The sequence below is a fragment of the Sitodiplosis mosellana genome, unplaced genomic scaffold, assembly GCF_009176505.1.
Source record: "Sitodiplosis mosellana isolate CC-2019 unplaced genomic scaffold, AAFC_SMos_1.0 Smas_scaffold_6181, whole genome shotgun sequence".
Classification (NCBI taxonomy): domain Eukaryota; kingdom Metazoa; phylum Arthropoda; class Insecta; order Diptera; family Cecidomyiidae; genus Sitodiplosis; species Sitodiplosis mosellana.
This window is the reverse complement of record NW_022601422.1, coordinates 4,038,967-4,064,982: the sequence shown is the minus strand read 5'-3', so window position 1 is coordinate 4,064,982 and position 26,016 is coordinate 4,038,967. Positions and strand designations below refer to the sequence as shown.

The window sequence follows — 26,016 nt, the reverse complement described above, 5'->3', positions numbered from 1 at the left end:
CAGTTTAATCTAATTCGTTTTTCAAATTCAAACGAGTCCCGCGACCGCAATTCCGTCGACAAACTTGGGCAAAGTACGCAAACCAATGAACATAAGTATCACATCGGGACGAGCGAGTGGGAGCGAGCTAGAGAGAGAGAGAGAGTGAGAGAAATACCGAAAAGGAAAAGAACAATAAAACGAATTTCAGTGCCGTGACTGCATAATGAACTCATGGTTTTGATTATTAAATTGAATCAGTTTGTGGTTTGAACCGATTCAATGAACGACAATCGGAGCTTTGACGCAAAAAAAGAAAGAGAAGCTACTGAAATTTCGCCGACTATGAATCTGAAATTGAAAAATTGTTAGGCCAAATTTTTGGGATCAACAATTGATGGGGTAAACATCCAAAATATGTTGAACCTTTTTTTTATATTGGAACAACCGATTCTCATATTCGGGCGGCTGATATTTTGTCATGCACGCAGAGTAAGAAAGAATCGAAAAGAAAAACATTAGTTTGATTACGAATTTAATGGATATGTCCGGATAATTTTCCAATTAGTGGCTTTGGTCTATTAAAGTGTTAAGTCGTTAAATTCGTGATAGCAATCACAAAAATGTGAGCGGATCGAAAGCCAAATGAAATTAAGGACTTTGCAGAAGAAAACACTTTTGACAAATGAAATTGTGGCATTGTTGCGCTTATCTTGAACGCTGTCACAGATATAAACGACAGAATGAAGAAAGCGACGGCGGCACGGGACAAATGGAATATTTCGGGAATCCCATTGGCTTAGTATGTGTGTTATTTAATCACAGTCCTAATTCAATGGATTTTCTTCCAATTTAGTCATGTTTCTGCTACGACAAAGGTCTTAAGAATGCGTAAACTGAATATTGGGCCGGATTTTCGCATTACATTCACCCTTTTTTAATTTTCGTTGTGCTTTGACTTTGTAATAGATCGGATACCATTTTTTTCTGAATGCCTTTTCGTTTTCTTTCGTTTTTCATGTGTGTAAAAGGTCCCCAAAACCAGTAAATTTTCATTGTTGTAATGGTGCTCAAGTTGAAAAGTAGGAAAACGAATGGATATTATGTGTAAAATATTATGGAACAATTATTTCCGGTTTTGCTTCGGCGACGCACACACCATTCGACCGAAGCAAAACGTCGACCTTACATTCATTAATATTCCCTTGACAATGTGAAAAAGGCTGCCAACAAATCACAAGAAAATGCTACACTGTATCGCACGCATTTCGTTTTTTTCTTCATTGCTAGTGAAATCAAAATTGCGTTCAATTTTTATGTGTTTGAATAAGAATGAGTGTCAATGTGATGCAACAAGTGTAAACCAAGTTGCAAAAGTTTTGAACAATTTTCGGAAAATATTATTTACGCCGTTGGTACGCCAACGACGTTCCAGTGTTATCGGAATGTGTAGTGCAAGATTCGAAATCACTATCATCCGTTTGTATCGTACAAACAAAATAGATTTGTGTTTTGAGCAATAAAAATATGACGAAAACCAAGCTAGGAGAATCTAATTTATCACCGTCACCACACAAACACACACACTGAGCACATTACGCGGGAGTGGCAACCAGATCCGTATCAAAGAAGAAGCAAAAAAAAAAAAAACTCTACGGTTTGTTGTGCTCAGTTAGGAAAAATTGTTAATGTAAATAAAATTACACAATCCTCTTCAGACGTTCTTTTGCTGTATACACATATACATGATTACATTTGCACTTGGCACGCCGACCGCAATCTGACGCCGTTGAGCAAACACTACACACAGCGCACGCACATTAAATTAATCGAGATAAATGACACAAAGGACAACAAATGTATTAACATTCATTCAGTGTAGTTACGCAGTTTTTTCGGAATAGCACCAGTAGAAGAAAAGTTGAACTAACAGAAAATCCAAGCGTTTGCTTGGCTTGCCTTGTCTTGCCTTGCCTTGCCTAGCCTTGCCCCATCAAATACACACGCGATAAAAAAAATTTTGACTTACTTTTCATTAAATGAATTTCATTGAAAAATTCTTTGTTCAAGCGCGCAACAGAAACTGCGGGCTTTTTGCAATTAATGATTCTCGTTTGCGTTCTCGTTCAGACGGCACCGTCTTACGGATTGGTGGAATATCAAAACACGTAAATAGCAAAAACAGCTCCCCGTTAAAAATGTCTGTAATAATTTGCGACGAGTGAAAGCAGCAGCAAAAAGAGAAAAAAATTTATGGAAAAAAAAATGCGCGTTTCCAGTCGACTCCTTCAGTTTATTCGACGAAAAGTTTTCCCCAACTTTGCTTCAGTCATGTAGAATTTGGTCTGTTACCGTGTGCGCAGCAAATAAAGGCTGCAGAAATCATGTTGGAAAACTTTTACAAAACGGTTTTAAAATGTCCACTCGTTCTCTCCAACTCTCCCACTCTCCCATTCTCAACGGTTTAATTAAGAATTTCCAGTCGTGTTACCTGAAATCTGCGGGTGTGAACGAACTCAAACGTAATCGATACGAACAGTTTCAAACAAAGCAAATTGATAATTTATTGAAATGTTGAATTTAAACAAAAATGCATAATGCTGTACTATACAATAATGTGATGCGCTCCATTAACTATTTTGTAAATGAGTCGCATTCAACAGCTGAATATAGAAGAGATAGGGAGAGAGAAACAGAAAAAAAATCGTCAACAATCACCAAAAATGTAAAACTCCACGCTTAAGGAACACCGTTTCCGGTTCAGTTCAATGCGTACGATGACAACGGCAGAACCAAGAAACATGAGCAATTTGACTAATGGCAACAGAAGCCATCGCATCGCTGCTATCTTTTGTTCCAAATTGAATGAACAAATGAATGAATCTGTAGCCGAATCGCAGAGTATTTTTGATGCTTTGTTTTGTGATAGCATTTCTGTTTGTATAGCATTTCAGCTTTGAAAGTGTCAAAATGTCACCAAACAAATTTCCTCATTAAATATATTTTATTATTATGATTTTTATTATTATTATTGTTATTATGCCCAATAATCCATTACACATTGTGGCTGTTCGTATTCGTTCGCTGCTCATTCCTTCATTATGAATAGCGCGATGCTTTTGAAGCCCTTGGCAATTGTCATGCTCTTTTTTTTTCACAAGAATTGCCACATTTCACTGTTTGCACTCTCAGTCAGTTGTGTAGCTGTGATTGAAAGAAGGGGCTAACCACGAAATTTGGTGATATTTGAGAAAATCCTATTTGAAATTTAATAGAAAAAATGAAATATTTTGAATCGTTTTTATTAAATTTTGTTGAAGCTTACTATTTTTCATTTATCTATAATTTGTCGAATCAGCGACCATTTTTGAACTGAGAAAAAAAATCGTTTGATTCGTGCAAAAATCTTCACTTCTTCCAAATTATCAAGTCAAATTGATGTATAGTTATTGAGTCAAATCAGCATCTTGTTCTTCAACTGTGTTTTCATACAATTTTTACTAGCACTAACTTGACACTCATTATTCATAGTGATATCGGCTTTATCATTGGTAAAAACGCACATTTTGAGTGCTGTGAATGAGTGGTTTAAACCATTTGAGGCTTAAAAATCCAATGGCATCGTCTGATGCCGGAAAATGATGGATTGAACAAAACGCCATGATTTCCAATAGTTTGGCGTTCACATGGCAAACAAAATGTGTGGGGACTTCGAAAAATCAATGGAAATCGATATGAAAGAATACTAAAGTTCTCAAAGGACCCTACCGAAATAATCTTTTTTTTTTTTTTTTCAAAAAAATGACTTATTCATTTTTAGAACCCAATTAGTTTCCCATCGAGTATCTTCTGCAAGTTATACCAGCAAAATTGAATTGTTAATGTATTTTTCGACTTGGCCCTCTCTTCAAATCATCGCTTCACATGTATATATTCAAGTGTGCACTTGACTCACCCAGCAACTCATCCTATGTGTTCGCACACTTTTCATGTTTGGTGTTTTGCTGTTTCCGCTGAATATAAAAGTAAATAAAGCATTTGACGAAACACAACACAAGCCATATTACTGAGGACTTAACCAAATCTCTCTGTTCTTCCCCAACCGAACGTTTCGGAAAGCATTTTTGTATTGTTTCGCTTCGTCGTGGGGAGACCATTAGTCAAAAAATTAAAATATCTCGTACCTTCTTTCTACCAAAGCAGTTACAATCATTGGCCGAAATTGAGTTTTGGTTGTTTTGCTTCATACGAATTGGAATTCGTTCCATTCCTTTACACGCTGGCAGAGATATTGCATAGAATATATTTGAGAAAAAGAACCGTTTAATGAAAATTTAAGCTTGTTGCCATGTAATGATTCCATTATTTAAGAATATGAACTTCCCTCAACACTTGACACTCTTACAGTGAAACTACCAAAAATCGGCGGAGAATAAATCATTTCTACGAATGATACACAATACATTATGAATAAATATTAAAGCAAACATCGCTGCTAAATGACAAGATCCATTTATTTAACGATTCTAAACCAACAAATATGTTCCACTTTATCGCAGCATCTATATACGTGCTCTCATTTACCATTTAGAAAATAACGAAACACGATACGCCATGGTCCTAGCACATAATAGCAAAGAAAGAGAAATGGACGGAAAAAGAACAAGAAAAAAAAATCAAAACCTAAGAATGTTGCTCTTTTCCGTCCACCATTAACATCCAGCGAATATCTTGTAATAAGCGATTTCTTGACGGCGATGAGTTTTATGAGCTGTGGTGGAAATTCGGTGACATTCGAAATAGCCACGATAATATTATACCATCAAATGTTTGTGAACTTGAATTTAACATTTCACTTATTTGTGCGTACATTTTTACTTCGTGCAAGAAGAATTCAATAAAAAAAAAAATAGAAGAATTGAAATCCATTCCAGAAAAATTCCTCGCGAAAATGAAAGTCAATTGTAATCGCTATATGTCTACTTCAGCTTTTTCTATTCCTTTAGGATATTTTTAATGGGGAGGTTTTTGTTTCATTCTATTTTTACCACGAGCAAGTTTTGACATGAAGAGCAACGACCGGCGTCCGTTGGAGAGTTTATCTGTTCTAAGTTTTTCTGTTCCTCTCACTGATGAAGTTTTTTCTTTTTCAAAATATAATTTGATGCAATTCCACATTTACGCACTTCCCGTCCCACAGCTCATCAACCAATTATGATTGAACGTTATTTGAGGGAATAACGAAATACTCGAGAAACCAAGAAAAAAACATGACATATTTTAAATTGATAGATTATAGATTATGTAATGGAGATGTTTTGTTGGGATTTGGTCTTTATTTAGCTTCCATTCATTTGTCCGGAACACGATTGTTGTGACAGCTTTCCCCCCCCCCCCCCAATGGAATCATTTGTGTGCAGAAAACAAACAAAAGCAAAGCACGTAAACAAATACAGTGTATTGTTCCGTTTTGTGAATGCGAACTAAATCCGATCATATTTGCCCAGTTTGCCAAGGCATTAGTAAACACACAGTAATAAATAAATGATTTGTTAATAAGGATTTTGTCATAAGTGACAGTCCTAGCAGCCAATGACTTGCGTTTTGTGTCACTCGTACACTTACTACTACTACTTTTGAAAGTTATTCGACATATATGTCGGATTATTATGGGAGAGAAGATAAGTTTCGAGAAATAATGACTTCCACTCACACCCTTCGTACGATTTTTTTTATGGATAATTCTGCGTGTGAAATTAGTTCACGATTTAATATCTGCTTTGAATTGTAAGAAAATAAGAAAAAAAAAATCGCAATTGGATATTAAATGGTACTTGATACCAATAAACCTGTATAAAAACAACGTATTTTTGCCGTCTGAGTTCTTGTGACAAGACAAATCTTGTCGTCCTGACACGATGAACGAAAAGTGTTGGCTGCGATTTTTAGAGTTCAGATAAACTAGAGCCAATTTTGTCATTTCTTCTGATCAGCAGTCTATCCGGGTCTAAAATTCATTATTCATGGCAAATTAAATCATGATGTCTCTTTCGTTGGTATCAACGTGACGAAGTTCAAAAGAAATTTATCAAGTGAAACAAACGTGCGGTGTTTAGAAAATGGGTGTGTGTGTGTGTGTGCAAAAGCGGGATATGAATGGTTTTTAGCAATGATTTAGCTTAAATGCTCGGTCGGGGTCCACTGCAAAATATTCTCATAATTAATTATGTACGTGGAGTATGACATGCTATATGATTTATGGAAAATTTTCATTACAAAATTGTCTTGTGTTAACGAATTATTCTAGCAAATTGATTATGCTGATGATGGCAAATGTGTTTTTGTCGCTGCCATACACATCCATTTTCACTCCGACCGCATTCTCGTGTTGAGCTTAATGCGAACTCATTTCGTACGGAACTTTGCCAATGACAATGAACCCAGGACAAAATTCGAAGCAAATAAAAAAAAGAAGCAGTAAAAATCGATTAATTGTTTCTTTCACATCTTTCTATATAAATTAGAAGAATGTTTCCAAATTGGTTGTGCAAAGCGGATAATAAAAATGACAGTAAGCTCAGTACGAGTCAGAAATTGAGCGGATTTGAAATCATTTCGAACGACAAAGAGCACATCATTGGTCACACTTCATTCGTTCAAATGTTCGCAAATGCTTTTAAATAATTCCATAAAGCTAAAAAAGTTGGAAAAAGTGAAATGAATATTTAACCAGTATACATTATTGCGATTTGAATGTCTGACAAAATTGAAAATCAGAGAAATATCTAAGCAGCATTGAACATTTTGCAATGATGTAATTACTCCTGCCGTCGTTATTTTTAAATGTGAAAATAAATTTTCTCGTCGAAAATGCGTACCAATTAGTTGGATACGGTGGTCGATTGCTTCGCTCTCTGATTATTGCTTACCATGTTTTTCTTTCTACTGGTGCGGCTATGCCATTTATCCTGTTGGTTGAAATGTCGGTTCATTGAGGTCGACTGCCAGTGAATTTCGGTTTTGTTACCGAGGTCAAACCAATTTAACAGATAGGCGCAAATAAAATAATTGTGTGAATGGAAAAACGTCTGCCCAAAACCCTAGTTATCAACATACCCAACGTTTGCCTAATTGAATATTCTCCGACATTCATACAAAATCATATACACACACACACACACACACACACACAGCAGACACGTTTTGGTTGGGTGTGCGATACGCAAAATTTATGCTGAATTTTGCATGGCATCGCTTTGATTTTATGAAATAAAATTGACCATGTCACGTGATCTGAATAAAAGGACCGTGTATTTTAGCATTTGAATGTGAATAAAAGTATGTGACAAATCATCCAATGTTGTGTTAGCTCCACCTTACCTTTCAATTTGTACCGTTGAACAAAATAAATAATGATTCTTGCTAGATATGCATCAAATCAACATTTGATTGGAATTTTATTATTGCATAGTCGACTCTCACAGAGAATTTACCTCGACAATTTGATTCGGAATTGTTTTTGGAGGCAAAAAAAAAATTGGATTAGCACGTGGTAGCCAGTTATTGATTGAGATAAAAGACAGATTTTTGAACTTTTTAATGCGAACATTTATTTGATCGATGTGTTCACTGGAGTATTGTTCGATATTGGATGATAGCTAGCATCGTACTCTAGTACAAATATCGACCGTATATACACCGTTCGCGTTATGAAGTTCAAAAATCTCTCTTTTCATTCCAACGAATTGCTGCCATCTGTGATTTCCATGAAAATTTCAAATGTGTCACTTGAAAATTAAGCCATGGAATAGCGATCAGAAAAGTAAAAATCCATTTATTTATGCATAGACGGAACAATTTGCATAAACTGAATAAAGAAAGAATACTGATGTCGCTTACTTGTGTGTGCACACAATACACGAATTGTATGTGTCGATTAAAACATAGCTTCTTGGTGGAATAACGACGACAACGAAATATTCTCGATAAAATGAAAATACACAGAAAATGAAAAACGAAAGAAAATTGTGGATTCAAGATAAGCGAAGATGGCAAAAAATCGTGGCTATGTTACAAGAAATCGCGATGAGAGGAAGGAATGGTGCAAGTGCTAGAATATGCTGCCAGTTGTTTATTTATGGCACAATTCGGTGAAGTTGTTATTGCTGTCGGTGGATGCTATGTACCGAATGCAAAGCAGAAAAAAAATGTTCGACAATTTTTTTTTTCAACAGATTTTGACGGTTGATGCAAATGATTTTCACGTCTCAGCTGTTGATAAATAATCAACGCAGCATGCAAAGTATACGATTAAAAAGATAGGATGACGAGACAATACTGTATTTATTTACAGAATATACAGCAAACGTGTAGTAAGAATAATTTCATAATAAAGGATGTTAAAGATGACGAACTTTTCTGGGGAAAAAAAACCAGAATAGTGAGGGTTCTTCTTGTGAACATCTCCACGTATTTTTCATACAAAAATGCGAATTCACAAAAACAAAGCGATTCAAGATCAAATTGATAGGAAAATCAGTTTTGTGGCCATTTTTTGACTGTTCATAATTATGAGGTGGTTTTACCATTACGCACGACATGAAGGGAAGGGAAGGGAAGGGAAAGAAAAACAACTGGATTCGAATAAATCGGTTCGAATAAACGATTGCACAGCATTAATCGAATGTTTTCGTCTTTGAATTAGCGTAAATTATATGAACACTGAGCATTATCACAGCAATTCGGTACGTTTGAACCACCACCGAAGATATACAGTTGAACATGGTCCACCAATGCGAGCGCATTGTAAACCAAAACAACAAATTGCTACGTTTCAGCTACAACGGCATGGCATAAATTAGTATGGGCAAAGTATTTATGATTTGTAGTCAAATGAGTTTTATAATTGCAAAACTCGAGTTGGTAAATTAATTTTAATCGGATTCCCATTTTACGAGTCTGGTTGTAACTGGTGAATTGTCGACGTGGTTGCGTTAATTTCCATCCCGGTTAACACAAAACTGCATTCGGTAATCGGAATGGAACTGACCCACTTTCATTTGGTCGGGCCGATTGGAGTTAGACTTTTGTGTTTTGAGGAAATTCGCATTACATGCGCGTTGCAGTTGCGTTGTGTGTAAATTACCATTTACATGTAAATAAAAACGTACGGAATCACAATTCAAATCTCACGCAATAATTTTAATCATACCATCATAACACCATAGACGCTACACGAACGATAACATACTCGTTCAATTCCATTCAGCTTCAGATACGAGCTTGAACGCACTTTTGAACGAAAAATCAAGTGAATTGACGCGAATGTAAACTTCAATTCGGATATATTGTCAAGCGGTACACGTGATGGCCGACGGCGCTGCTAGTTTTGGCCATTTAGAACTCATTGTCAGTAAAAAATAGAATTGTTGCACTATAGCTGTGGTCCATCATACATTATGCACATGTACTGATCGTGTATATGCAGTGGTATACATATTGCATGTATTCGCTACCGCACGGGATCAATCTATTCGTGTGTTTAGTTTTGAAACTTTTAGTTCATACAATGTGATACAAAATGTTTTAAACTTCTTTAAAACAGGTGCAACCAAATGATGGCGAATATCAGCTCAAGCAATGCTATTTACAATTTGTAATTGTATCAATGAAGAACTGTATTGCTGATGAAAGGACGCCGTACATGGTGCAAACCATACAATTCGTTTTTGTTTCACCAAAGAGCACACTCTACACATAAATGTGCATTTAAATAGAATTCTTAAAATAAACACATTATTATCCGGTGGTATATCACGAAGGAGATAACTCTTGGAAGAAATTCACACGGAAGTGTTAATTTAAATTTTAAAAAAGCTAGAAGAATTTATCTATTTGCAAATTGACTGGAATTCGTACAATCAGCCTTTCTGATCATGAAAATAGTGAACAATGCAGCGGCACCTGGGGACTAAGTGCAACGTGTCATACTTTCAACGTTTGAATTCCACAGACGCACTTACACAGACGCAGACTTGTTACAGCATACTATGTGCATGATTCTCTATTTCCCCAACCAGTCGCCAGGTGCCGCTTTATTGTTTTTGTTTGACGTTTCCTATCTGTTTGTACAGACAATCAGAGAGGCTGCGTACAATTCGCATGCGTTTCGACTTCAAATCCGTTGAAATATTTTACGACATGAATTCGATTTATATTTTTCTATATCTACACCACATACAGGCTTGCCACTAGTAGGCTATTTCGGCTATTTTAAAAATCGTAGCTAGAGTCGGCTTTTTCGTCAAAAATCAGCTATTCAATTTTTTGATGGAAATTGAAAGAAATAGGGATGCTAGAACGCAAAGTAACCAACATGAATAATCAAAATAAGTTGGAAATGAAAGAAAAACAGTTTTTGACTATACCGATGAATGCGTTTGACTCATCTTGCAAACAGATAATAATAGCCCGCTATAGAATGAATTGTTCACTAGCATAGCAAAGATTTCTGAATTTCTTTGAAACTGTCAAAAATCAATGCATATAACGATTCGAATAAAAATCAGTATTCTAAGCGAAATTTCATATGATTGAGTTTAGTTGTCTATCCGGAATGAGTTCAAAGATAAGAAAATTCTGTCCAGACCGGCTCGATCAGTTCAGTTTGATACCAGACGTTATCCACGCCTATAAAATTAGTGCGAAGAACTATAGAGATTTTAGAAAGGTTGGTAAAGATCGTGCAAAATTTCTAATCTATTATTTTGACAGATTCAAAGATCTCCGAAAACATTCGAACACTTTTAGCCTATCCAACGGGTGGTTTGATGACAAAAATGTTCAGCTTAAATTTTTTTTTTATCCACAACAGCAAATTCGAAGTATTTCTGTGTAATCAGCCACAGTTAATGTTAAAAATAAAGGGTATAGTGCACTAACGCAGCATATGGAAACTGATGCATGAATTGCTTATGTTAAAAGACATAAAGGATTATTAACGATGAAATCATTAAAGTGAGATTGTTTCTTATCATTCATCAAAAAACAAAACAAAACTGTAGACATGATTCATCATTGCGTAAATTTGTTAAATAACACACAAAAAAACAGCAAACAAAAGGTCAACAAACTAGTTTGCATTGATATTTTGGCGTTTTATTGGTAAGCTATTTTTGTAGCTATTGGAGTCAAAATTTCAGCTTTTTCAGCTATATTTTTTTCAAAATTGAGTGGCAAGCCTGCACATTCAAATAGAGGATATACAAAACATTTCAAATGAGTATGGTGTGAATTTGACAAAGACCAATTCCGACGTTTTTTCAAAAGACAAATAGGATAAAACAAACGAATATTTAGAGAAGAGAAGACCCGAATTAATCTGTACACAGCGTCAATACTTCCGCGATTTATCCCTTAGTCCTTTTCAATTTCCGCCATTTCTCTCTCACTCGGCTCTTTAGTTTTTGATAGAAAAATAAATTACATAATACGTAGAAAAAAGTGTTCCGTATTTTCACAAATATTACCAAGAACGTGTACAGCACTCTATCAATGAGCAACTATGTGGTGTTGGTTCGTTTCATTCGTTCAATGGTTCCAAATACATTCAATTATTGAATTTTGCCATTTCATTGTTATCATCCGATTTCCGTTCACACAATTTTCTATTTCCGTTTCGCTGTTCACTGCTCTTCCTTTTCAATCATTTGAGTTCTTTGTCGTGTATTTTGTTTGGTATTTTCCTTTCATTTACAGAATGAGAAAAAGACCCAGAAAAAAAGTGTGAGCTGCAAAATATTCAATTGAAAATGGTGTTGGTTGTGCTGAATGAAATGGTGGCCGAAAACAATTTTTTTTCAGAAAATTCGAAGAAAAAACATGAACTTCGATGCTGGGTAACCAATACCAATTGGAAATCTACATAACATTTTGTGTAAAAAATGTATTCAAGAGAAAATAGAGGAAGAGAAGCATTGTTCTATTTAACGTTTGAACAAGAAATAGTGAAACGATAACCACAAACCAGTTAAAGAGGAAAATATAAAGACACGCTTTTTATTATTATTATTATTCAATAATATAAATTTTCAACCAGGAAAACGGAACGGAAATTAAGTCCAATGTAAAACAGTCTTCTCGTTTTTTATACGTCTCTTCTTTTTTTTTATACTCTTTCTCACGTTTCTCATTTTCGTTTATCGCTCGCAATTGAATAGTAGCAAAAATTTTCTTTGTCCTTTTTTTCGCCCCTATCATTATCGAAAACGTGAAAATTGTGCTCCATGCTTTTGCAACAGAGTTTCTTGAACTCGCCAATTCGTTGGCTCTCGATTCGTTACGTTGGAAAATTTCAAAATGTAGCACACAAAAACCGTATAAGCATGCATAGCATTGATATCGTCCACTGAAGATATAAGTTAGCGCGAACAAAGTTTTCCGCTCTTTATTATATATCATCAATGGACGTATTTCGGACGACGGTTTAATGTGCGGTATTATCTAATGAAAAATGATATTAAATTTGTCCCATTTTATTTCGAGACTGACACTATTTAACATGCTAACTTTTGGTGTGGCTCACTCAAAATATGCGTAACGAAAAATCGTACAAAAATTCGCATCGTAATCGATCCACATTAAGAAATTTACAGTGGACAGTTCCTATTATTGAAGTGAAACTTCAGACTTAGAAGTTATGACGAAGTGTGTATGTTCCTTTTCGTAAGAATTTTGTCAAGTTTACTTAAAAATTAGGACATCGATTAACATTCTTCCAACGATGAATGAGCAAATTGGTTGTTCATTAAAAGACAATAATTACCTCTAATGAGCAGCGCTCGTCGAGCAACTTTCAGCTTCGTTACTTCTATTACTAAGTCAATAGGTATGCTTGCAACTTGTGTGCACTTATAGTTCTATAAAAAAATAAATCGGAATGAGAGAGAGCAACCAATTTCTTTTCATCCTTTAGGAGGATGATGATTTCCATGTGGACAATCAAATTCAGCTGAAAATCGGGAGAAAAAATCTTGAATTCATACGTCATATTGGATGTGGTCCTTTTGTGTGTATAATCTGCTTGTGTTATCGCAATATTGAAATTCGCAGTTCTTAATAAGGACTCCATATCACTGAATTTGCATTGTATCTAATTGCGACGTCACCAATATCTCGGAAATTAATTTGAATGAAAAGCATGAAAAAAGTTGGAGAAACGAAACAATATGATTTCATATTAATGGATCTGTATCACATTGTTTCGTTTTTCCAACAATGGCCAAAGGATTCATTCAAAATGAAACTGCAGAGGAAAAAATTCTATAAAAGCGGAACAATGACTGAAATACGCTTAGTGGAACAGATTTCAGTGATACGGATTCTTTGTTTGATGTTCCATTTTAATGGATTTCGAAAAAATTCTTTATTTCGGTTCCAACTCGATACATTGGATGAAAAAAAAAACTCAATTTCATTACAACAAAATCAACTTGCCGAATTTCCAAGAAATGTTCACGTGAATTCCATACGGTCGCGAGAGAATTTCGTTGATTTTTCATATTTCAATCTGTGTACAAACATCATTTTAATTAATGCTTTATATAATAATCCATAATTTTGAGCGGTGACAATAAAATGCATTGAATGCATATGCATATGCATATGCACTTAATATCAATTTAATCTTAATTGTTATTATTATTAGTAAATTTTATTGAATTAATTGAATGTTTCTCTCTCTCTCTCTCTCATTTTTAAAACCGCTTTTAGGTTCGAATGGATGGACATTGCTTTATCTCAGCGCTGCTCTATGCGCTCATTGGTTTCGATACATTGATTTCGAAGCCAATGCTTGTGCATGCACTATCATTGCCATCATCATCATTTTCGTCATCGTTACTGAGCCCACTATCACCCGTCACAGGCGATAATCAACAGCAGCATGACAGAGCGACCAACAATGGTAATAAAAGTCGATCCAGCAACAATGCAAATAACAATATACCGATGTCAAAACCGAAACTAATGTGCAAAATATCCGAGTGGAAATGCCCGAATGGAACCTGCATATCACTATCAAAATATTGCAATGGCATTCCGGACTGTGCGGATAAAAGTGATGAACCAGATGAATGTAGCGGTGAGTAGCATTTACAATAGATAATTTTAGTATTATTGCTTTGGTGTTCAAGAATGAACCTTTTTTTTCAGGCGATAACTCATTAAGAGATTTGTTGCTTTATTTGAAATTAGAATCAATTGTCGTGATTTTATTGAGAAAAAAAAGAAAAAAGCAGTACGAAGTGTTCATACATAATCTGAATAGAAGCTTGGCAAGAGACTAGAAAAGAATATCACGTCACAGCTGCATATCAACGCCATCTACTGAAGATATCGTTGGTGTGTACAAGTCTCGAAGCTTGGCCATTTTGAGATCGAAAATTCCATTCAAAATCTTGAGACATGTTTATCTTGAGGTAAATCATAAGGAAATTTTCGATTTTTTTTTCTGCGTTCGAAACGATTTCAACCTTGCCTCTTCGTTTCTGTCGCTTGTATAAAAGTGAGATGCATCAAGTTGAAGTTAAGTACTTCACAGTCAAACACAATATTGCCATGTCGACATATTTTCCTCCGTATGTGTGTTTAATGCCATCAAATAGCGACGAAGACGGAACAGGCTATAGATTGAAGGAAAATTTACTTATAAACATACCCAGATTGTGTCACACTGTGGTGGCATAAATGCATCGACGGAAAGACGCTTGATATATCAAAGTTCATTGAGGCAGAAGAATTGATTTTCCAAAACATTACTCTTTTATTATTTTTTTTCCCTCATATTTTTATCTCGTACACACTTGGTGTTTCTTTTGTGCCGACACATTTTCCAGTCGCATCTCTAAAAGCTGAAAAAGCTTACAGTTTTGTATAAATATTGGTTTGGGTCACATGTTGTTAGAAAAATTTTCCAAAGTCAAACAGTCTGAGGGAAAACTTTACTTTGTTGACATTGAGAGCAAGTACACATGGTAATTTCAATATCGAATATGTTGATTCACCGGTTCACCAAATGCATTTCAGCAATGTTGAAATTACGAATGAAGATTTGGTCTACGGGAATGATTCTATTATAAATTTCAAATATTCCATTGTTTTCCATATATGCACAGCAAACTTCATAGACACTGTCTATACACGACTGTCGTGTATATATTGTCTATTAGACAGTTAGGCCACTTGTGCAAACGCACAACACACTTTGCATATATTCAAATCTATTTGGGCGATGACGCCATAAAAATAAACCAAAATATTCAAATACTTGGCAAGCAATTAGCTCAAGTGTTTGCTAATCTATCTCTGGCATTCTGACAGCGACATATGAGAGATTTGTTTCTGCAATGATTTTATTGAATCAAACCTTTCTCTCGAATCCATTCGAAATTGTGTCGAAAGCGAACACAAAGCATGTGATATCAATTATATGAAAAAATTCTTCCAACTAATGAGCGATGTAAAAGCTTCGAAAGTACTTGGGGTGATTTCGTCACTCGCACCTGCTGTCGCCGACTGTGATAATCCGTAAATTTGTGTTGAAGAGAGTTTAATTCCATTATTTTAAAAATGTTGAGAATAAAAAAGCTAGATACAATAAAAATCAACAGATAAATTCAGGCTTTAATTGCAATCTAATGTTCTTGCATGCTTCTCTGGTTTTTTTTTTGAGTCCTGATTTTGCTCTTCGACTTTCCAAAATGATTGTGTTTGCGTCAGGTTATGACACGTAAAACGTGGATGCGATGCAGAAGTTAATGGACGTTGAGTTGTTTTGTCTGCCTTGTGTAGCTTGATTGGTGCTTTGTTTCATAATTTTCGCAACCCGCAAAATGAGATGCGTTTGAGTGAAGGGCGAGAAGCAGAGGCGAACGGAGCAGATGATAATCAAAAGTTTTCATTTAATCAAATCAAACTGTCTTCCTGTCTTCCCTTTACATCGTGAAACTTGTTGTATCGCATTTTACTTGCGCGTGTAAGTGCATTGTTCAACTTTTCCTCAACATCTCTGCCCGTCTGCCTGCCTGCCTGCCTGTCGCTCTATCACACAAACTTTGAGCAGAACTTTACTTTTATCTCCTTTTACTGCCGCTTTTAAGCATTTTTTTTTTTTTGAAAACACAAAATCGTTTATGTTGACTTCTTCATCGCTGTGTCAACAAAGTGACGAAGCATTTCAACTATTTCAACACTTTATGAACACATGAGAATATTCGTGATCAGCGAAATTCCGTTTGCTCCAAAATGTGTCATGCATTCGCTCGAAATGAAAAAGATTCAAGGAAAATGTGAGATTAAAAATGTCTTTTCAATCAAGCTTTTGGGACTTTTTTATTTTCACCTTATTCATGCGACTATTTTAATTCATACAAATGCATGAGACATTTGGGAACAAATTAAACCTCGCAGATCGCGATTATACTCGTGCGCTTATATACAAAAACATACACATACATGTACCGAAAGAACAGCTTTTACTTCCTAATCATACCGCCATCTGCTCTTGTTTCGCATCAAATCTCTTGAATTTTTGGGTGATTGATTAAAAACTGGTAAACTAGAATATTACGAGCTGCGAATTGTACGTTGACATGACGTCATTTAAAATTGAACTTACAATTATGTAGAAAGCAGACGAATTTCAGTTTAAAGATTATGTAAGAGGTAAACTCAAGTCTGATGCGCCACAATACACTTCTGTATACATCCCGCTAAGCAACACAAATAAAAGTTTAAGTAGCAAAAGCAAGCACACCGAAGAAAGAAAGAAAGAGAGAGAGAGAGAGAGAGAGAGAGGGAGAGAGAGAGAGAGAGAGAGTTTGAGTGTATGTGAAAACTTTAAACAAATGAAATCGTTAAATTGGATGGCATACACATAAAAGCACCTCAACAATAACAATAATAACCATTTCCACTCGAAAAAATGTCACGTAGCAAAAGTTGTTACTCTTTCCACCATTTCTCACACCATTCGCCTGTATTGGTACTAGGCACTTAACAGCCTCCTATTCTTTCTTCATCGTTTCTCTCGCTCTCGCTCTCCCTTCGTGCGCTGCGATTCGAAATCAAGTGAACAGTCTAGATTGGTCTGGAATTGGTGAAAAATATTTGTATTAACCCTTAACTGCATAATTCTTCTACAGAATTGGCATTTTTCTCTATTTGATTTTGAGCAAAATTATTCATCTCGAAAAAACCGTTTTTCCTGATATTTTGGACATGCGATACCACATCTACGGAGATGTTTCACCGTGTTTGCCATTTTTAGCAGAATTTGTATATCTCAAAAGGCGGCCATATGGAGTTGAAGGTTAATCACAGCATATCTTGAACATTGTACCACTCATTAGGTTTCTATGGGGCTAGGCCAAAAAAAAAAAAATACACACGCACACACAGAGCTAACTTGAATATAAAATATTCCAGGAACGGTTATGAAAAAATTTGCCGACAATTTTCAAAATTTATTCAGGTCCTATCGCAAATAATATCACACCGTTTGATGCTATTGGTTACGCTTCATTCTAAGAAAAACTACACGATCAACATGAATCTGAGTTCACATCCCGTGAATCGATGCATCGTCTTTCTGATTGTATTCTATTTTTATGATAATATGATACATTGAAAAACGATTTGGCGAAACGGCGTGAATAACCGGAAAAAACATACAATTGAACTGCAAGAGCAGAGGGATGGGCAAAAACGTGATAATTTTGGTTTTTCATCGAAAAGGATAGTTCTTTATCAAATTCATAGGCGCAATCATTCTCCTCACTTAAAGTGTGTCTGTATATTTTAAAGTAATAACAGAAGCGAAATAGCAGCCGAAATCAATAAAAACATAGTTTAAGTGAGTGCTGTGTTGTTTTTTAGACATTGGATAAATGGTATACGTGAATGGATTTACCATCTCTACAGTAGAATATATTGTCTATCTTGCAATACTGCGGAGGAAACTATATAAAAAAGAACTGTGTAGCGGTACGAATATTATTTGGAAAAGTAAGGGACATATACTATTCCAATTTTACACACAAAAAAAAATATAGGAGTCGATACGATTAAGACGCCTCTCTTACCCGCTTGTTTGTACAGTCGGTAAAACTTGAACGTAAAGTAAGAGGCCAAACTAATCACAGACTTTTGCTATCGTGCGCAAAGGTTCTAATAATAATTTGTTTTACGCTTAATTCAAAAAGCTACTCGCAGCCATAAAAAAACCCTATAAAGTTATAGGCCATAATTTCTCATCGAGCGGCATTAGTAGTTACGAGTTTCATAAAAAAAAAAAATCGAGCAAAACGACGAGCAAAAATTCACGCGTATCAAAAACTGAATTGCTCTAAGCGATTTCATGCATAAACATTCAATGAGTTTTTTGTTTGTTTGTTTGTTTGTGGTGATGTATTTTCCGTATAGAGCATCTTAGCCGCCATCAAATGTTTTACTCGTGGTACGGTGAAAAGTTTGTGTTTAAAAAAAAAAAATTCAACTTTTATTTGTTGGTCATAAGTTTTAATGGTCGCCCGTATATCTGTAGCAAAGCACATATTGGTCCTCCTTGTGCTATTGGCTATAAATGCCTATTGCTTAAGCCAATTGTCAGATTTGCTTCCATTACGAATGCCATTCGCATTATTTATGTGGTCAATGGTTGTGACTGAAAATAAGCTATTAAACAAAAGCTCACCCATATTTTCCGTAGCCCCGTTCGTCTAAATGATGTTTTCTAAAGGAAAAATTTCCGATTTATTAACACGTGAAACCGTAAAAAGTATTTTACAATTTGATGCATTTTCAGTTTTTTGGCTGTTTAATGATTCAATTATGTTTATTTTTACAGCTTTAAACCTTAATCTCTTTTGTACATTGAAATTCAATTCAAACATTACCACGTCAAGCGTCATTATTTTCTTTTTTTCTTCTGAAAGTATTTCTTCGAACGATGAATTTCCCCCTTTGATTATTTTGTCATCTTTTTGACAATTTTTTTTCTCCCCAAATGCCATTGCTTGCACAATCCGAACATTTTATTCTTTCGGCTGCGAAGTTTTTCCATTATCGACATTTCATGAACGAAAAATTTGCCGATTGCGAAAAATAATTGATGCTGTTCTATTTGCGCTTGGCATATTGCCATACACATTGAAAGCCACATGAAATCAAATGTACATTTCGTTTGCGTTAGAAAATGTCACAATAAAATGGATTTGAAAATGTTTCACAATTTAACATGGAGTTCGTGTGTTGTGCCAAAAACATGTTTCTCTGGGCTTGAAAATTTATGTCCATTCCGATATATTACATCGTATCATCTCTGCCACTGACAATCATATTTTTTGGTCCTATCAATGGCGTCATAAGATATGTTTGTCATACAGAAACGAAGAAAGAAAAAAATCGTGTAAATTTTCATGCAAAACAAAGGGACGATGCTGTGCAATTTGAAATTTTTGGAGAGGGCTCTGCAAAAATGATAACAGATTGGAAAATATCCACGATTCTGAAAATGCTGAACATCTACAGCGAGAATATGATGGAATGTTCAGTAAAATGATAATATCATTTGATTGACAGATATCAATTATTGAAAGTATAAGAAAAGCTACAACATATTTTAGCTATTTACGAGCGCAGTCTCGTTTGCTACGAGAAAATGCGGAGAGAGCTTGTTGTACAGCGGAGCAAAATGAAAATTCGTTTGATATAAAATGAACCTGGTCGCTGTTTGTTCACAAATGCTCGTATTCTGAAGCAGAAACACTATCAAGCAGCATCCCTATACGAGATGGAAATGGTCTTTGATCCAGGCTCTAGTCTACGCAATCGAAATAAATCAAGTGTCTTAATCTATGATGATAAAAATAAAAATGAAATGATTCCATTCCACATTCTCAATACAAATTTTCGCATAGCATGCTACTATTGTCTCCATCCGCCGTTATGGATTGCAGCCACAAAATATACATGAGTTTTATTTTTATCATTCATGTCGACGTAGAAACAGTTTTTTGCCTTCATTTTTCCTCCGACTTCACTTTGACACATTTTTTTCTCTTCGTTTTATTGTGACAAATTCAATAAATTTTGAGCCAAATACGAAATTTCATTCCGTATTACATGGGTAAATAGAATGTTTCGAAATGGGCGGCCAACAAACAACGATCGAAGGAAAATCTCTTTCATCTGGAATACATATTTTATTATGTTGCTTGTCATTGCTAATGGGACATTTATCAAAAACAATTAAAAACACGGCATAGGTTCTAGTCACTGTATGTGTACTGTGTGCATTCCATTCGCAACAACATCAAATTTTATTGTTGTTGTTTGTCTTTTTTTTTTCGCTTGTTCGACTTTTGGCTAAATACAATCGAATTCTTTCTGAAGCGGCGGCGCTATTGTTTCCAATTACCCAAATAACACAGCAAATTCAATACAATGCTCACAGTACGACATTGCGCAACCTAGCTTTTGTACAAAAAAAAAAAAAAGAAAGAATCACAAAAGAGAAAACGCAAAAATATGAAAAGTTTTATTGGAATCTTGCCCATTATTGCCACCATAAAAGGCAAGCGAATGACCTCACTTATGTGAGAGAGAATTTTATCATGGACAATGGGCCAATTTAGGATCATCATTCATACACCATGAAATTATCTAAACAATTCGATTTATTCTCTTTTTTCTACTCATTAAAATGTGAAATATTTTCGGCCTGCATTGATAAATTTATTTTCTTTGAGATCCTTCTCCAACACCCGACACATTGAAAAGTCGAATGAATTGACATGGGATATTTGAGTGTGCCGTTTGGTGCCGTGAAATTGGCACATCCATTTCAATTTGTGTTAACTTCTGTTGTTCAACTTGTGTTCAGAACCAAACATTTCGTTATTCATATTCCCCTGGCAAATTCATAAATTATACTAAACTTCAGCAGTGCGGTTAAATTTTGCGTCGCAACTCAGAGGATAGGACCGAAAGCTGGTAGTATATACACGCATAGATATATGTGTGTGTGTGTGTGTGTGCGAACTGAATTTTTATAGTTTCGTTTCATTTCCGACAAAAGCGTTTTTTTCCTCGTGCGGTCGTCCTTCGCAAGAACAGACAAACATAAAATGGGGATTCATTTCCGGATTTTCGACCATAAACAAATTTGACTCAGCAGATGTACAAATGAGACATCCATCGGAAGCTCACCGCAAACAATGTTTGGAGCAGTTTATAGAATTTTGGCTACGCCATTTAAAGCCTTAACTTCGTCCAAATCAATTCTGAGTCATCTTTTCGCAGACGAACCAAATAGCGTGTATCATTTCGATTTGATACATTGGCTTCACATACATTTGATTGAATACGGAAAATTGGAAAACATTCAGTAAATCCATCATTTACTAACGAACTGCACATTTGCTGTAGAAGCCGAGGAAAACTCACTAAAGTAAACAAAAAAAACTTCCCCGTCCATTATATACGAATAATAATCTAATAAACATGTATATATTATATAAGGCCTGTGTGTCCACCGTCTTAGGTAAATGATAATCAATTGAATTGAATTTATTACTCCGAAATTTATTCACCGAACACATATTGTCCATCATTCCGTGTAGAATTAAAATTATTTCAGAGAAAAGAATTAGTACTTTAAAGACGCTAGATCTTCCGGACAAATTCTGCCTACGTCTTACTAAATTGAGGCAGGCAACTGAGAGTCTCAATCCGAGACCGTCACAACAAAAAAAAATTCTATTCAATTACATGGATCCGTTCATTATCCGCTTCATCAACTTAGTAATCGCAGAAGTTTTTAGAATCGCTAAAATGCTTCAATGCAAAATATTTCCGTGTATTCGTGTATGACCGCGAAATTCCGCATCAATGTATCTCGTTTAATCATTTTTGCATGAGTCACGATAGTCGTTTATTCAAATCAATCGATTTTCCACACATTGTGATGACATTGAATTTGTGCGATGAGATTGAAATCAATCAGAATCAACTAGCTAATCGCTTGGAATAGTCCATTGCCATAAGCTATGGACCTGTTCAGTAATTACGTTACGATACAGTAGTTAGATATACATAGTTTTCAAAATGATTTTGCAAAATGAAGGAGCTCACTGAGTGGTGCTCACTCTATAGTTCAGTGTGCGTTGTTGATTTTAAACATATTTGACGAAAAAGAACCTTTTTCCTTATCCTTTATCAACGTCAAGTTTTCATATTGTTCATGTTATTATGACACATTATCTTTTGTATGTTTATTACAATCCGGTGCAAGAAGAAAGAAAAAAAACATACGGTTCATGTTCAATAGATAAATATTTGCTGAAATCCTTAGGAGTCTGTTAACATTACTAGCATATATATCCCGTCCACATGGTTAAGCAATTAATTTCACCGTAGTAAATCAAGCGTTTTATGCTGTGAAGCCTGTATCCGATATGCATATATGTGCTTGTCGATATCGCTTCAAAATTTATTTTATTGTTTCTATAGAACACGAACGTTGTGTACACACAAGACACTCGAAAGCCAAACTATCAACTTCAATGTATGTTGATTGTTGATTGTGTTGTTGATGCAACATAGTTTTGCCTTTTGTCTACGTCTCCCTCTATTCAAACAACTTACCGTTTGCCGTTTGCATGTCTGTTTGTTCACGACTTCTTATTAAAACGATCAAAAGCTCACGAAAATTTTACAAAATGCAAATTTCGAGCATACTTTGCTGCTTGAAATTCGTCTTTCTTGTTTAGTTTACCTAAATGACAGACAGATGAAATGGCTTACACATGGCTACGACTTCCGATAATTTAAATTTCTACATCAATCAACCATTAAAATTTTGTGTGTGTACAACAATAAATTGCATTTAACCATTACCGAAGAGCAGAGCGGTCAACGAGCGCTCGTTCGTTCGTTCGTATGCGAACATGTTCGTTTGTTCGTTCGTTCGTTCGTAGAATCTACGAACATGTTCGTTCGTTCGTTCGTTCGTTCGTAGAATCTGCGAACATGTTCGTTCGTTCGTTCGTTCGTTCGTTCGTTCGTTCGTAGGTAAAATTTCATTTTTTTTTTCAAACATAAAATTTTCTTATTTCTTAAAAAAATATAGGAATGATCCTATGTACTCAATAATACTGTAAGCACTGTAATACTGTAATTTTCAAGTTGTGAACATTATTTTCGCACAAAGAATTGAACGAATATTTTTTTGAGTTTCCACTTGCACAATTGGATGCATAATAATGCAATAAGCAATAATAATGCTGGTTTCAAATGTTGTGAAACGAAGAAAGTGATGCATACGGAGAGAGAGATAGAAAAAAGTGACAAAGACAGTGTTCATCTCTTTTTGCCAAGTATGGTGTGCACATTTCAGATTCGTCTTGTTGCTGTGATATCATGAAGCACGTTGTCGCTCGAACTGTGTGTGTTGTACGATCACAGAACAAAACATTGTCTAAACGTATAACTGTTTTGCACGTGGCGATTTAACACAGTGCGTAAAACACACACTGTTTGAACGTCCATGTGATTTAAATCATCACTGCAACAAGTCTCTCTGAATTGCACACCATAAATGACAAAAAGAGATGAACTTTGCTGTCTTTGTCATTTTTATCTCTCTCACTCTCTCTCTCTCTGTATGCATTACTTTCATCATTTTACAACTTCCACGTTCATGTCCAGCTAATTATCATATCTTTCTATTCTCGCCAGCGGACACACAAACCACAATGAGTGAAAGTAAGATTTTCAGCGATGTTTTTTGTTGAGTGAAGATGTTTTTAATTAGTTTTATGCATTCAATTGTGCAAGTGGAAACTCAAAAAAATATTCGTTCAATTTTTTGTGCGAAAATAATGTTCACAACTTGAAAATTACAGTATTATTGAGTACATAGGATCATTCCTATATTTTTTTAAGAAATAAGAAAATTTTATGTTTGAAAAAAAAAAATGAAATTTTACCTACGAACGAACGAACGAACAAACGAACATGTTCGCAGATTCTACGAACGAACGAACATGTTCGTAGATTCTACGAACAAATGAACGAACAAACGAACATGTTCGCATACGAACGAACGAACGAGCGCTCGTTGACCGCTCTGCCGAAGAGATATGCACACAATGACGCATGCGGTCGTTCTATTGCAGATGGCAGAGACTAATTTATCTTTTTGATGCAGTTTGAAGTAGGGAAAGCTTAAGCTGTGCCCGAAACCGGTTGGACTATTCTTGAAATTATGTCGTTCGCGGAGTTGTTTCATTCTTTCTGTTTAAACTTACTCTGAGTAGCAAAAACGAGTGGAATTTAATAAATCCAATCTACTGCTCCAGCTAAGGTAGCTAACAATGTGCAAGGCATTTGTAGTCAAGCGAAAAGAAACAAATATTCACGTATGTTAGGTGTACAATACATTATACTCATGCACTTGAAAAATAAATTTACCTGAGACTTAAATTAAATTAAGTTGCATAGATACACATTCAGTGTCGCATATCTCAAAAGACATTGAAAATCAAGTTTTGCACAACTACGAAGAAGAATGAAACTAGCAACAATAGCTATCTGAACACACAAATTCACCGTATCATAAAATAAAGAGCATTAAGAATCCGTTAGAAAACCCAAAATTATCGTGCCAAAATCACACCAAGCATACGCGAGTACATACAAATACATTGCACGGAAAAGTGTGCCCAAGCTCACGGTGTCATTCCAACAACGTAATCAGAACAACAGAAAAAGTTGAAATGTATATGCTTTAACACGAAACAACGACATTCAACTATCTAGCTCGTAAAAGCGAAAGAAATGACTTCCTGAATGCATAAAATGAAATTTGAAAGAAGAAAAAAAAAAAAAACGAACGGATGCCAAGAGGCAAATAAATTTAGTCTGGGAATTTATGACAAATATTCCCATGAAAATAATTGAAAACAATGGCACAAATTCATTAGCTCTACACTAAATTTATTTCAGATCTAAGTCACAAAATTAAAATGTACCATACTCATGTTGGATGAGAAATAATTTTTAACATTTACTACCGGCACTGCTTAGAATTTGTCAAACTACTAGAAAAAAAAGCGCCAAAATATGCGTCAAATTTGCCCACTTACCGGCAAACTACATAGTGAAATCGAGTAATTCGTGCCTCTCGCACATTGTTCACGGACAAACCATTTGTGCTTTTTACTGGACGCAGCTGTCATTGAACTTAAATCTAATATAAATACACATAGATCGAACAAAGTATAAGCATATATCTATGTAAGATTCAAAGACAGACACGACTTAGACGAATGATAACTTCAGAATTCACGCCATTAATTTAAAATGCATCCGACAACGGATTGATGTTTTTATGCATTTTCCAACAATTTTGAATCAAAATAGATATTTGTTTCCTTTCATGGATGTCATTTTGGCTTTGTGAGTTTGAAAAATCATCTTCGAATTGTTTTGAGTGTCGCTTTTTATACGTGTATAAATCATATGAAATAGCAACGGTTTTGGTATAAATGCGAGAATGGCAACTCGAATCGTGCAGCGACATTTCTATGCACTGAATTGAGACATAAAACTAACCAAACGACTGAAACGGCTATAAATAACTTTGCATATACATATCGCAGGCATGCATGTAAATTATTTGGAGCACATGTACAATATTATGAGTGTGTGTGTTTATGTGAATTGTGAACAATAACGAAAAACATGTGAGAGTTTCGCGTAGAAAATGGCGGCGCACACTTACTGATGACATCATACTTTATGCAAATTTTAAATAATGGAGAGAAAAAACCAAAAATAAAACTAGTCACCATGCAGTTCGTAGCTCAAATGTGTGCACATCTGTGCGTTGAAACAAAATAAATCTTTCATTCATTGCATGTTCACAGCCAAATGTGAAATAATTGACGAATGAGCTCTGATAATAGCGAGCTTTTT

At 35.2% G+C, this 26,016-nt stretch overlaps 1 protein-coding gene across 2 annotated transcripts in view; it reads left to right on the top strand.

Moving 5' to 3' along the window:
* LOC129576177 (uncharacterized) overlaps positions 1-26,016 on the top strand; it is a 125,322-nt gene that overhangs the window by 81,124 nt on the left and 18,182 nt on the right. For both annotated transcript variants that reach the window (XM_055460844.1, XM_055460843.1), the window contains exon 4: positions 13,750-14,119. In XM_055460844.1, the coding sequence (XP_055316819.1) occupies positions 13,750-14,119 (370 nt within the window). The remainder of the gene's footprint in view (positions 1-13,749; positions 14,120-26,016) is intronic.